The 13,598-nt window shown below is 55.3% G+C and overlaps 1 protein-coding gene across 1 annotated transcript in view; it reads right to left on the bottom strand.

Moving 5' to 3' along the window:
* EML1 (EMAP like 1) overlaps positions 1-13,101 on the bottom strand; it is a 191,550-nt gene extending 178,449 nt beyond the window's left edge. Inside the window, exon 1 of the mRNA XM_065905958.1 lies at positions 12,947-13,101. Coding sequence (XP_065762030.1) covers positions 12,947-12,974 — 28 coding nt within the window. The 5' untranslated portion in view covers positions 12,975-13,101. The remainder of the gene's footprint in view (positions 1-12,946) is intronic.
* Between the last annotated feature and the right edge of the window lie 497 nt (positions 13,102-13,598).

Here is a 13,598-nt window from a genome sequence, read left to right as displayed (position 1 = left end):
AGAGGCGGCAGCAACAGTCGATCAGTCAGTCAGTCAACAAACATTTACTGATCAGGCACAGAGAAGGCGTGGTCGCAGCCCTCACTGGAGTGTCAGACAACAAACAAAAGAGAGCCAAATGTGTTTCTCTCCAAAGTCTGTGCGTGGAGTTGATAGTTTGGATTAATTATTACTGCTTATTTTACTAAACTATTATTTTTAAAAAGAAGGCTAGACATCACCCGATACCCTACCCTGTTCCCCTCCCTCCTTACTGCCTTCGCCTAAGAGCCTCTCCCAATAAGCCACGTGCATAGGCTAGAAGCTCTGCTTCTGTCTGATAGAATTCCCCCACTCTGCCCTTGACCACACGTACTGTTTCATTCACACTTAGCAGCCATCCTATAAGGCAGGGGTCCCCAACCTTTTTGGCATCAGGGATCAGATTCGTGGAAGACAATTTTTCCACAAACCAAGGAGATCAAACTGCTGCTGCTGCTGCTAAGTCGCTTCAGTCATGTCCGATTCTGTGCAACCCCACAGACGGACGCCCACCAGGCTCCCCTGTCCCTGGGATTCTCCAGTCAAGAATACTGGAGTGGGGTGCCATTGCCTTCTCCAGGAGATCAAACTAGTCAACCCTAAAGGTAATCAACCCTGAATATTCATTGGAAGGATTGATACTGAAGCTGAAGCTCCAATACTTTGGCCACCTGATGCGAAGAGCCGACTCATTGGAAAAGACCCTGATGCAGGGAAAGATCAAAGGCGGGAGGAGAAGCGGACAACAGAGGATGAAATGGTTGAATAGCATCACCAACTCCATGGACATGAGTTTGAGCAAACTCCGGGAGAGGGTGAAGGACAGGGAAGCCTGGTGCACTGCAGTCCACGGGGTTGCAAAGAGTCAGACACAACCTAGCAACTGAACAACAACAAAGTGGGGTGGGGATGGTTTGGGGATGATTCAAGCGCATTACATTTATTGCACATTTTATTTCTATTGTTATCACATCAGCTCCACCTCAGATCATCAGGCATTAGAGCCCAGAGGTCGGGGACCCCTGCTCTAATGTATCATCAGCCTCGTTTTTCATGCGAGGAGACAAAGGTCCAGGGAGACTGCACGACTTTTAAAGGCCACACAGCCCCGGACGGCAGAGCTCGTGTGCCAGGCCCGGGCTGTCCGACTGCCTGTCCTGCCTCCCACCTGTGCCCCACGTGACTGTGGACCCAGCGGCCGGACCCCTGCCAGCTGCAGCATCCACCCCGGCTCCAGGGCCTGGGGTCCCCTGGGATGTGACCCTCCCTTCCCAGATTGTGGACTCAACTGAACATCCCAGGGTGGGCTCCAGAAGAGAACGTGATTGTTCCCTCCGGGGCGGCCTAATGAGCTCGCTGTCCGGAAGTGCGCTTATTTTCCACCCGAGACGATCTGACTGCCTCCGCTCACCTCCCGCCCGGCTCCTGGCTCAGGTTCCGCTACACAATCGGCCTGACCATCGGCACCTCCGCCAGGCCCCAGGCTCCCGCCCAACCTGTGGGAGGACGCTCCTGGCCCAGCTCCAGAGTTCTCTATTGACAGACGCAAGCGTGTAAGTCCAGGAAGGGCAACGCCACCACCCCCCAGGGAGCAGCCAGGGGGAGGAGGCCAAATAACTCACGATGAGAAAAACCACAGGTGCCCCCCCCCCCCCGAAACCCAGATGACAGGCCCGACTTGTCTTCACTGCGCATGTGGTCTGGACACCTGCCTCGTCTGCATTTCACCAGGCTGCATAGACGCGGCCGGGTTGCTTGGTCTGCCCAGCTGAGCAGAGCTTCAAAGCTGGGCAAGAAATCACCCAGGGCTGGGCCAGGGCCAGTCAGCACCTTCTCTGATGATGTTTGTCCCTTTCCTTTGGAGCTTGCAGAAGCTTCCGGATTTCCACCTCTCTCCCAGTCCCTCCTTCACACCAGCCCTCAGAGGAAGGGCTCAGAACCCAGTTTGCAGCTTCAAGCAATGTTTGCTAGTAGCCTCTCGGCACCAGGACCCTGGAATTAACTCACTGAATCCTCCCCATAGCTTGGGAGACAGGTCCTGCTGTCATTATGCCCATTTTACAGATGAGGAAACTGAGGCATAATGTCTCAGAGCCGAGAGGTGATGGCCAAGAAGCAAGTGAAAAGATGCTCAACACCATTAGTTACTAGGGAAAAAAGCAAATCAAAACCATCAGGAGGGACTTCCCTGGTGGTCCAGTGGTTAAGAATCTCCCTTACAAGGCAGGGGAAGCAGGTTTGAACCCTGGTCGGGGAGCTAAGCTCCTACCTGCCACAGGACAATTAAGCCTGTGTGCTGCAAGTGAAACCTGATGCAGACAAATATAAATAAGTAAAATAAAATATTTTAAAAAAATCCAGAGTGAGGCACCATTTCACACCCACTGGGAAGGCTGGAATCAGAAAGATCATAACAGGGCTTCCCTGGTGGCTCAGTGGTAAAGAATCCATCTGCAAAGCAGGAGACCTGGGTCTGATCCAGGAAGATCCCACAGAGCAGCTAAGCCCATGCACCACAACTACTGAGTCTGTGCCGTAGAGCCCAGGAGCTGTAACAATGGAAGACCGTGTGCCCTGGAGCCTGTGTTCTGCAACGAGAGAAGCCCGTGCAACTACAGGGCAGCCCCTGCTCACCCAACAAGAGAAAGCCCGCACAGCAACGAAGACCCAGCACGGCCAACAATAAATAAAAATAAACGTTAAAAAAATAATAAAGGAAGCAGGAGTGATGAAATCTCTTTAAAAAGATCATAACAAGTTCCAGAAGGATGTGGGGAAATCAGGACCCTCATATACTGCTGGTGGGAACGTACACAGTGAAACTTCTCTGCAGTCAAATGCTCCACCACTGATGCACCCGCTCTTTTTTTTTTCAAAAAAATCACACATGGTTCCAGGAATTCCACTTCCAGTTGTGTAGCAACCCAGGAGAGACAATGACCCGTGTTCACGTAGAAACGCGTGCACGACCATTCACTGCAGCATTATCTATAAGAGCCAAAAAGTAGAGACAAGCTAAATGTCCATCCACTGAAGAATGGACGAATAAAATGAGCTCTGGATCTGTACAGTGGAATACTATTTGTCCACAAAAGGGAACAGAGCACTCACACACATCCACACATGAGTGAACCTAAAAGCGTGATGCTGAGAGAGAGCAGCTGATCACAGAAGGCCACATAGCGTCGGATCCCACTTACGTGAAATGTCCAGAATCTGCAAATAGACAGAGCCGAAAGTAGAGTAGTGGGTGCCAGGGGCTGGGGGTTGACTGCTAATGGGTTAGGGGTTTCTTTGAATGTTATCTAGTAGCTAAGTCGTGTCTGACGCTTTTCGATCCCAGGGACCATAGCCCACCAGGCTCCTCTGTCCATGGGATTTCTCAGGCATTTAAGAATACTGTTACCATGTCCTTCTCCAGGGGATCTTCCTGACCCAGGGATCGAACCCGCATCTCTGCATTGGCAGGTGGGTTCTTTACCCCTGAGCCATCAGGGAAGCCCAGGGGGTGATAAAAATGTTCTAAAATTGATTGTGGAGATGGTTAAAAAAATTCAGGTCAAATGGGTGAATTGTATGGTATGCAAATTACATCTCAATAAGGCTGTTACCAAAAGATTTAAAAAGTGACGACCCAGGACTCTCCACAGAGCCTGCAGCTCTGAAGGTCACTGGTCCTGTGAGGCTCAGAGGGGCCTGAGCTCATCTCCCCTGGGGGACTGACCCCCCAGCTGATCCCACACTTTCAGGGCAGGCTCGGGAGCCTGGACCCCGGCGTGCTCTGAGCAATGACGTGCTCTCCTGCTCTTCTGGGCGAAGACGACCCCCAGACCCCACGAGACAAGAGAATCCCAGCTGTGTCCCCTCCTCCCCGGGGTGTGCCCTAATGGGTGCTGATCGGAGGTGAGTGGGGCTCCCCGCAGGCACTCAGGACTGGAACAGTCTCTTGATGGCTCAGCTTCAAGTCCTGGTGGAACCTATTTATAGCACTTTGCCTCCTGGGTTGGAGTCATGGCTGAGACTCCTCCTCTCTCAACAAGTTTCCAGATGGAAAGAAAAGGGAAGGAATGCCGTGGGGGCCGCGGGATGAGGCTTTTGCAGCACGCCCCCCCAACCCCCGTCTGCCTCCCACAGCGCCGAGCTCCGGATTTCCTCCTGGTCCCTGGACAGCGCCCCCAGGTGTCAGGAAGGCGCACCGGCTGCGGCAGGCTTCCAAGTTCCGGGTTGGAACCCAGTGTCAATCAATCCATCACCCCGCGGCGTCCAGGCCTGTGAGAGGGGCAGGAAGCCGCCCAGAGCAGGATACACGGCCGGCCGATGCTCAGTACACCGGGCCCGTGGTCTTTGGTGCTTCTCTCTGGGAGGAACTGGGGAGGGCTGTGATGGCCAAGGGGTGTGGCCACAGTCCAGGCCCTGTTCCAGCCTCAGCCACACTTCTTGGGCATGAAGGTGCCCCGAGCACCCAGCCGCAGCAGTTTGGGGACGCCGTGTGGCCCTGGGTGTGGAGGATGTGGCTGAGTCCACCCTGGTCCAGGGGCAGAGCCAGGCGCCAGCGCTTGGCTCACCATCACCGAGTGAGTGGGGAACCGCTCCAGAGAAATGCTGAGCCATTCGAGGCCTCTCGAGCATCCTAAGATTCTGCTACAGGAAAGAGAACTGACTTTCTCACGGGACACTCTAGGCCTAGATTCTCATGGAAACCTCTCTAGAAACAGCAAAGGACTTGCTGGAGGTCGCTGAGCACTTTAGTATCAGGACCGCGCTCAGGTCCAAGTGTCCAGTCTTCAACCCCATGCTCTCCCTGGCAGACCTTGGCCTTCCAAAGAAACTCAGAGGGAATCTCATCTGCTGTCTTGCCTCCTGATAAAAGCCCTTCTCCCAGGTCTGCTCCCTGATCTGCTGGCCTTCTTTGGGAAGGACTGAAGGCCTCCAGACCCTCCTCAGGCTGCAAGCTGCTCGGTGCAAAAGAGGAGCCCCGGATGGGGCCAGCACACCTGCAACCTGGCCCCATCTCCCCACTGTGTGCTCTGGGGCAAGTCACTCAATGGCTCTAAACCTCAATTTGCTCATCTGTAAAATGGAACAACAGTGTTTACCACATAGGGTTATAAGGAAAATCATGCAGAATTGGGTATGTGAAAGAACCTAGGAGAAGGGGAGGCAGCATTTATGTAGTGCCTACTATATACATTCTCCTCTACTGCTCTCATAATTTGAGCCTAGTAACACTGTGGAGGAGGAAACTGAAGTGGGTTGTTGAAGGCAAGTCTGTGGGAGGAGACCCAATTCTCCACTCCCACCACAGCACCTGGCGGGACATATGAATCAGGGGTCCACTCAGACCGCAAGCTCACCCCTCCAGCGAGAAGTGGCAGAAAGGGTGTTTTCAGCCAACGCACCAGTGCTTTGATATGTTTTTCTACCTGAAATAAATGAGGCAGGATTCCTAGAAATGTGTTTAAACCTGGTAGAGAGCACTCTAAACAGTATGGCTTAGACACTGAAATATGGGGCCCAGAACTGCAGGCGCGTCCACACCCCAACATGGAGCCCAACAACTTCAAACTCCAGTTTTAAGTCTTGGATTTGGGTGACATCATCGACTTCTGGAACAGGGCTCGGACCACCTCCAGTCTCTGCAAACGTTATTTTTAAACCAGGTCTGATCTCATCATGCATAACAGCGTGTGTTGTTCATTGTCACAGGCCTCTGTTAGGCTGGGTGTTTTTATTTAAATTTGCTTAGTTGTATACTATTAAAGGGCTTCCCCTGGTAGCTCAGTGGTAAAGAACCTCCTGCCAATGCAGGAGATGCAAGTTCAATCCCTGGGTCAGGAAGACCCCCTGGAGAAGGAAATGGCAGCCCACTCCAGTATCCTTGCCTGGGAAATCCCATGGACAGAGGAGCCTGGCGGGCTGCAGTCTGTGGGGTCACAAAGAGTCGGACACGATTTAGTGGCTAAGCGGCAACAACATACTAAAGTCAGGTGGGAAAGCCTGTAATTAAACCGACGATGCTATATTTGGTGATGTTGCAGAATCAAGGAAACAGGGTCTGACCGAGAAGGATGAAGTACAGACTCACAATTTTTATTTTCCAATACATTTCCATAACCATTTCCTTCTAAAATCACATCCTATGTTTTTATCCGACGGTCTCAGTGATTAATCTGGCTCATGGACTATCCATCCCAGCTCTTTCTTTTGTGCTTGAGGGAATAATAAATCAAGAGAGCTTTTTGGCAACAAGCAGCAAAATGTTTCTCTTGCTTCTGCTTTTCCTCGCTGGTGTTGAGACCAGATCTTTCAGAAATTTATTTTTGGACTTTTAAAGGCAAGTTCAGAGCTGAGGGAGAGAACATGTTTTGAGAAATCCTGCTCCTGGTTTTGAGATCTGCTTATCAGAAAGACTCATACATTTCAGAGGCTTATTGATCACAGTGCATAAGATATGCTCTGAGCATTTCATAATTAAAATAGGTCATTTTTTTAAAAAAGTCATTTGGGGGTGGTGGGAGGGAGGCTCAAGAGGGAGGGGATATATATGTACATATCGCTGATTCACGTTGTCATATAGCAGAAACCAACAATATCATAAAGCAATTCTTGTTGTCGTTGTTCAGTCTCTAAGTCGTGTCTGACTCTTTTGAGGTCCCCTGGACTGTAGCCCACCCGTCTCCTCTGTCCATGGGATGCCCCAGGCAAGAACACTGGAGTGGGTTGCCATTTCCTTCTCCAGGGGATCTTCCTGACCCAGGGATCGAACCCCCATCTCCTGCTTGGCAGCTGGATTCTTCTACTAGTGAGTCACCTGAAAGCAATTATATGTCAATTTTTAAAAAACAAATTTAAAAATAAAAGAGGGAAATTTTTTTAAAGTCAGTTGGGAAAAAAGTTAATGAGGAGCAGGTATTACTAATCCATTTCCTATTGGAGGTCGGTACCTGCCCTCTTGCCATTGGGCGTGGCCATAAGGCTTGCTTTAGCCAATGAAATGCCAGTAGAGATCGTAGGGATCACTTCCGGGTGGGAGCGTTTACCTGCCGGTGTGATGTCTCCGGCCCTTCGTTTATCTGCCTTATGACAGGGAAACTGGGTCCCCGTGGAGGCATCACACCTTCCAAGCCAACACATAGGTGACCTGCCCTGGAGAGTCACCCAGACCTACAAAAACCAGACCTGCAATAAAGTTTGCATGAGTGAGGAATACATCTTTATTGTTTTAAGCCACTGTGATTTGTGATTTTCATAGTATACCAAGCCTGTCCGGAGTGATAGAGTCAGTATAAACCAAAAGCAGCTGTCTTGCCCCATGCAAAAATTGGAAATCAGTAGATACAGAAACTGGTGACTGAGATGGGCCAAAGATACGTTATTATTCGTATCTTCCTGCGTGCTAAGTTGCACAGAGTCAGACACAACTGAAGCGACTTAGCACACACGAAGGTATGGATAATAGCATATCTTTGGCCCATCTCAGCCACCAGTTTCTGTACTTTATTTTCCCTGCATGCATAGTTTAAAAAAAAAAAAAAAGCAGACAAATGGTTGCAGACACCAACAGCTTTGGGTCTTTTAAAAAATATAATTCAAACTATTTAAAATGTATCTTGCTATCTCAAGGATGCTCATTTAGAATGGACCCAATACTTTAAAAGAACAGAAGTGGATAGCTTTTATTTCCAGGTGGAATTCCTAATGGCTCCTAAGCTGTATTTCTTGTCATGAGTGTAAAAGCTCCCGGGGGCTTCAGGAGGCTGGAGTGGGGACAGGAGCCACGTGGATTTATTCATTTGCTGCTCAGAGATTCTTCGACCGGGGTGAGGGCTGACACAGAGGTGGCAGGGCTCCTGAGCCCTGCTTGATGTCCCAACACGGGACACACGTGAGAGCTGTGTGCTCACCTGTAGGATTCTATGGGGATAGAGGCAAACCGAAAAAACCTCTGAGACCAGAAAGAGAAGGAGGCTTGTCTCAGGTCACACAGCAATGAGCCCCCAACTCATCTCCCGCCGCCCAAGGTGCTGTGAGTGGACAGCAGCAGCCAGGCTGGCACCAGTCAAGCTGTTTCAACAAGAGGAAGAGACGGTGGGGTGGGATGGGGCGCTCCAGGGGTGTGGGGTCCCAGGGGCTGCAGATTCCAGGGAAGGGTCCCTGGAGGAGGCAGAACCCCACCAGTCTGGATGACGGGCCGGCTCCGAGCAGCAGGAGGGAAGGTGTGAAGCTTGCACACGGGTGTCGAGGGGCCTGCGTTGGGGAATCGAGTCCCGGCTCATCACTCCCCAGCCAGTGACCCTGAGCCAGCCTTTCTCTTGGGCCTCAGCGTGCCCCTCCACGACATGGGGATCCACAGGTGGGAAGTGTGGACAGGGAGTGAGGTGTGAACTGTGACGCTGGGAACCGAGAGGGGCGGTAACAGGGCATCGTCTGGAAGGTCCTCATTCGCCCCTGATCCCAGCCTCCTGTGCCCGGTAGATGCTCCTCGGGTTAAACCCTTCCTGCCGTTGCCAGCACAGCACCCGGACTACCAAGGGCCGTGGGCTAAAGGCTCATTCCTGGGGTCGAGCGGCTGCTACCCACACCTCCCCTGGCCCTGGTTCACAGGAGTCTGAAGGTGACATCTCAGCTAACCCCCGCAACACCCCCCGAGGTCATGGTGTCACCTCCACTTGCAGATGAGCCGACTGACGGTCAGAGAGGAGAAGGACCGGCCTGTGTCCGGGCGGCAGGTCTGCCTGACCCTGGAAGTCATTCTCTAGGGACTCCAACACGATGTACAAACCGGCCCCTGGGGCTTTGCCAGGTCACCCCACCCCACCCCCAGGCCCCTGACCCTCCTAGCGGGAGGGGCAGCATCAGGCCTCAGCATTCCCCCCACTCCCTCCCCCATCCCTCCTCCAGGACTTTCCAGATCCTCCCATTCTCCCCACGGCGGGCCTCACCCCCTCAGCTCAGGACCTACGTCACCAGCCTCCTCCTGGGCCTCCTGGCCTCCGGAGTCTCTCCTGACCCTGCACCCCTACACGGGAGCAATCCAGGCGTTTCCCCGGTTCACGACCTTGCGGGTTCCCTGTTCATAAAAGCAGAGACCAGTGACCTGTCTGGGGTGGGGGGCAGCCCTCACCGACAGGAGGGGAGCTAGGCAGAGAGATGCTGAGGCCCCGGGGCCCAGCCCACCTCTCCTGGGAGAAGACCCTTCCTCTCCAAGAGCGGGGCCTGAATAGTAAAAGCATTTTGCTTTTATCTCCTCCTGGAGATGCTTGGCACAGACCCGGGCCCTGAGGCCGCTCGGTAAACACAGAGGAGAGCAGAACGCAGCCCATGACTCGGAGGGAGGTGGGGGCTCCCTGTGCCCTGGCAGGGGGCCCGCCACGATGACTGGGAGCAGGAAGTTGGGGCAGGTTGTCTCCAGGCTCTGGGATGCCAGGAGCTGAGTGAGAAATGCGGTGGCCACCCCAACATCAGCCACCACCTGCCCCAGAAAAACCACCTCCCACTGTGCAAAGAATGTGGCTGCAGCCCCCAGGGATGGGGTTGGGGTGGGTGGGCAGTGGGATTGATGGTTTACAGGAGGAGGAAGAAGGTCACGTTACTGGCTGAGCGCCTCCTCGGGTTAGGGGTGTCCATCCTCGCCACACCCTCCGCGGCTGGACAAATGACCACCTGTCACTGAGGCTCAGAGAGGTTAGGTGACTTGCCCAAAGCCACAGAGCCTGGGAATGGCAGAGCAAGGATTCGAGCCCTGGGCTCTGATGGACCTGCATTCGGGTGCTCTGCTGCAAATCCAGTGGCCTGTTCTTCGGTGCTTGGAATACTTTTGCCAGAAACTTTCCCAAACATGGGAGGATCGGAGGGCACAGGGGCTGGACTCTCTTCCTGTGGAGCTCCAGAGCTGAGAGGTCAGAGGTACCGCGAGGTCAGAGGCAGGGAAAGCCAAGCAGCAGACCCAGGATGTGAGGAGCCCCTCCACCCAGGCCTGTGACGACACCTACAGACCCCGTCTCCAGGGAGGGACATGGCAAGGCCCCACTTTATGGATGAGGAGGCTGGGCCTCCGGGCGGAAGTGACCCCCAGCCCTCTGTGTTGCCAAAGGGCAGAGCCAGGTCTGGGAGCCAGGCGCCTGTAGGGGAAGCACCTTCACTGGACCTGGTGACAGGCTGGCAGTTCTCCGTGCAGGCGAGCTCCTGCTATAAATATGATGCTGACTCCCGGTAAGCTTAGCCTCCAGGCTCCCCTGCCCAGGCTCAGGGCCATAAACCCTGGCGCGGACCACCTGCCACTGCGCTCCTGCGCTGGGGAATCGTCTTGACAACCCTAACAAGGTATCACCATTTTTTTTTACAGGCTCCGAATCATTGGAGGCGATGTTGAGCTAACAGTCTCCCAGATGAGAAGGGTCACTGCTCAGAGGAGAGCTAAAAAGTTCTGCAAGATGGCCAGACTCCCCACCCCCAGGGGAGCAGGGAGGGAGGACTTCCTAGAAAAGGCATCTGACCTGAGCTCTGCACAGACAGGGCCTAGGAAGCTGGGTTTGAAGCCCAGCGCTACCACTGGCCAGCTGGGTGACTTTGGACAAGTCTGTTTGCCTCTCTGAGCTCTGGTTTCCTTAGAAGTCCACGCCACCGATCTCTAGGGATTAAACAGAGTGCATCCACAATGGCTGGGAGACGAGACACAGCAGACAACTTGGTCCCTTTGCTTCCTTTCTTGGGTCACAGCTCATTTACTGGTTGAATAATAAAAACTTCAGCGGACAGCCAGCCTGGCATGATTTTCAGCGTGCTGCATGCTCTTGGTCACTTAATCCTCCCTGGAACTTAAAGCACTGAGATCCTATTTTTGTCCCCATTTAACAGATGAGGAAACTGAGGTCCGCGCCCTTGAGTACTCCTACCAAGGTTACATAGGTTGTGGGCACAGAGCTGAGAACTTTTCCTGCTGTCCACACGGACACAGAGGCTGGTTACCGAGAACAGGTGGAAATATTTCACAGCAGCCTGCCTGGCCCAGCCGCTGCTGCACAGAAGGAATCTGAGAAAGACTGGAATTGCAGACGACACCCCCTAGGAGATTCCACCCCCACCCCGACCCCTACCTCCACCATAAGCAAGCATGCATCCCTGCAGCCAGGAGCTGTCTTTCCACCTGCCAACATGGAGTGATCGCAACCCAGCACATCAGACAGCAAAGACCATCACACAGTATCCTACAGGCGGGGAGCCAGGAGTCGCCGGCCCAGTCGCAGGGCAGGGATGCTGCCCGCTAGCCTCCAATCCAGTGGACCTTCTCCCAATCCTGACAGGGAAGGCAGTCTGCCCCCAGGCTCCAGGCCACACACACACACACACACATGCTCAGTACCCATTCCATCGCCCTGACGGGTTAATATTGTCCTGGACTTCCTGAAATACCCATCACCACAGCAGGGTGGTTTTACAAGCTGCTAAAAGCAGGCCCATGTCCCTGGTGGAGGGAGAGAGCTATTCCGGGTTGGTGTCAGGTGTGGGCAGAGCCAGCCAGAAAAGGGCCTGTCTGCACCCCCTGTACCCCCACCCCCCGGCCCATGCTGGCTCCTTTACAACCACGGCGGACAATTTCTGGCAGTCAGGGCCACTGGCGCCCGGCAGAAGAGGGTGAGGTCAGGCCAGCTTCGTTGGTATCCCCCTCCCCAAACACACACACACCCTGTTCCATGCCTGACTTGGCCAGGCCCAGGCGGGGAACCGTCGTCAGACACCGACTGTGCAGGGTGGGGCCACGCGCTGTTGCCCCCAGCTCACCCCGAGGCCCTCTCTCCATCACAATCTGACGTGTGGAGATTCTCCATGGTGGCATTTGATGGGTAAGGAATCCGTGGGCCACAGTCATGGCTAAGGCGACAAGGCGTGGCCAGAAGGGGCCTGGTAGGGCTGCCCAGACCTGAGGGCTTCTGGCGCCAGCCCGGGAACCCCCCGCACTTGCCGTTCCCACAAAGACACCGCTAAGCGCTCGCTGCACACCTGCGGATGCTTGCATGCATCCTCACTGTCAATCCTAACAACCACCTGGGGGTTCATTAGCACTGCTTCCTTCCTCACCTGGAGCTACTGAGGCTCCGAGCCGTTCAGCCACTCGCCCAAGGTCACCCGAATTGGAAGTGAAGGAATTGGAATTGGAACTTGGGCAGCCTGACTCCGGAGTCCCCGAAATGTTCCCTGAATTAAGCCGCCTCCAGCCACCTCCCACCCCACCCCACCCCACCACAGGCAGGTTCAGGGTAACGTCCACATCAGAGCTCGCCTTCAGCTGGACGGAACCAGGGGCCACCAGCCAGGGACGTGGGCAGCCAGCCCCCACCGTCGCCCCTTGCCTCGGGCAGGCCAGAGGGCATGCGGGCAGACCCCAGTGTCTGACCGCCCCTCCGCCTGCCTGGCTGCCAACAGAGAGGGTTTGGGCGCCCCTGGGTGGAGGGGGTCATCTTGTGTAGGCAGACCAGAAGCTCAGAACTTCCTGGTCTCAGACCTCTGGGAGGTCTAATGGAAGCTGTGCGTTCCCCTGTCCCCCATCACCAAGTAAATGTTTACACACACTCGTTTGCACGCGGTTCCAGGAGCCCGCACCCTGCGCCCACCCGGGGTCCAACGGCAGCCGGGGGTGGGTCAGCTCCACGGCCCAGATGACAGCCGGGAGGGTCCGCGGCAGAAACCGCTTCCTGCTCTCGCCCCACGGGGAAGCCGCGGGTGCGGCACTGCTGAGCTTTGAGAGTCACGCACCTCCCGCCAGACACACAGCCACCCGCCCCCCAGGCATCGGGCCTGAGGCAGGGGGTCCAGCCCACAGCTGCCTGCGGCCTGCGGTGGGGGGTGGGGGGCCGCGACCTCGGTGACCAGTGGCCTTGGCTCTGCAACCGGAGCCGCGGTGGGTAAATATAGCGCTGCCACTCACCGGCCGAGGGGCCCTCGCCGTCCGACATGGTGCGGGAGATGGGCAGGCAGCTGGCCACAGCCCGTGGGGACGCTCGGGGACCTCAGCGGCTGTCGCCCACCTGGTGGGGCGCCCGGCTGCGTCCAGTCCCCAGGCGGTGTCCCGGCCCGGCAGGCCCAGCCACCACCACCGCCGCCCCCTCCCCCGCCCCATGCTGGGCCGGGCAGATAACGAGCTCCAGGGCCAGGAGCCTGCGGGATTGGTGGATAAATCTGGGCACTGCCCTCCCCTGCCCCCAGCCTCTCCGGCAGACTCAGAAGGTTGCCGGAGAGACCGCTGCACCCCTGGGCACTCGGTCAGGCTGCGAGACCCCTCACTGCCAGCCTAGGACCCCAGAGTGTCTGCAAGCTCTCTCCTGGGACTGGTCCCACCTGCCCAGCGAGGGGCACTTCGGGTCCTTAGAGAAGGATGAGAGTGAGTGATGCCACCCAGAGATGCCACACTCGCCCCCTCTCTCAGCTCTCCCGGGCAGCCACTCCTATTGTCTCCAGGTCACAGAGGGCATGACCCATCCAAGGCCCCTCGGCAACTGAGGGGTGTGACCGGAGCTGGGCTCTGGAGCCGGCTAGCTCCAAGGTGGCCAGAAGGTGTGTCCCTTGCCTTTGTCTGGGAG

Source organism: Muntiacus reevesi, chromosome 15, assembly GCF_963930625.1.
Source record: "Muntiacus reevesi chromosome 15, mMunRee1.1, whole genome shotgun sequence".
In the NCBI taxonomy this organism is placed as follows: domain Eukaryota; kingdom Metazoa; phylum Chordata; class Mammalia; order Artiodactyla; family Cervidae; genus Muntiacus; species Muntiacus reevesi.
The sequence above is the reverse complement of the archived record's forward strand: the minus strand, read 5'-3'. Positions and strand labels throughout refer to the sequence as shown.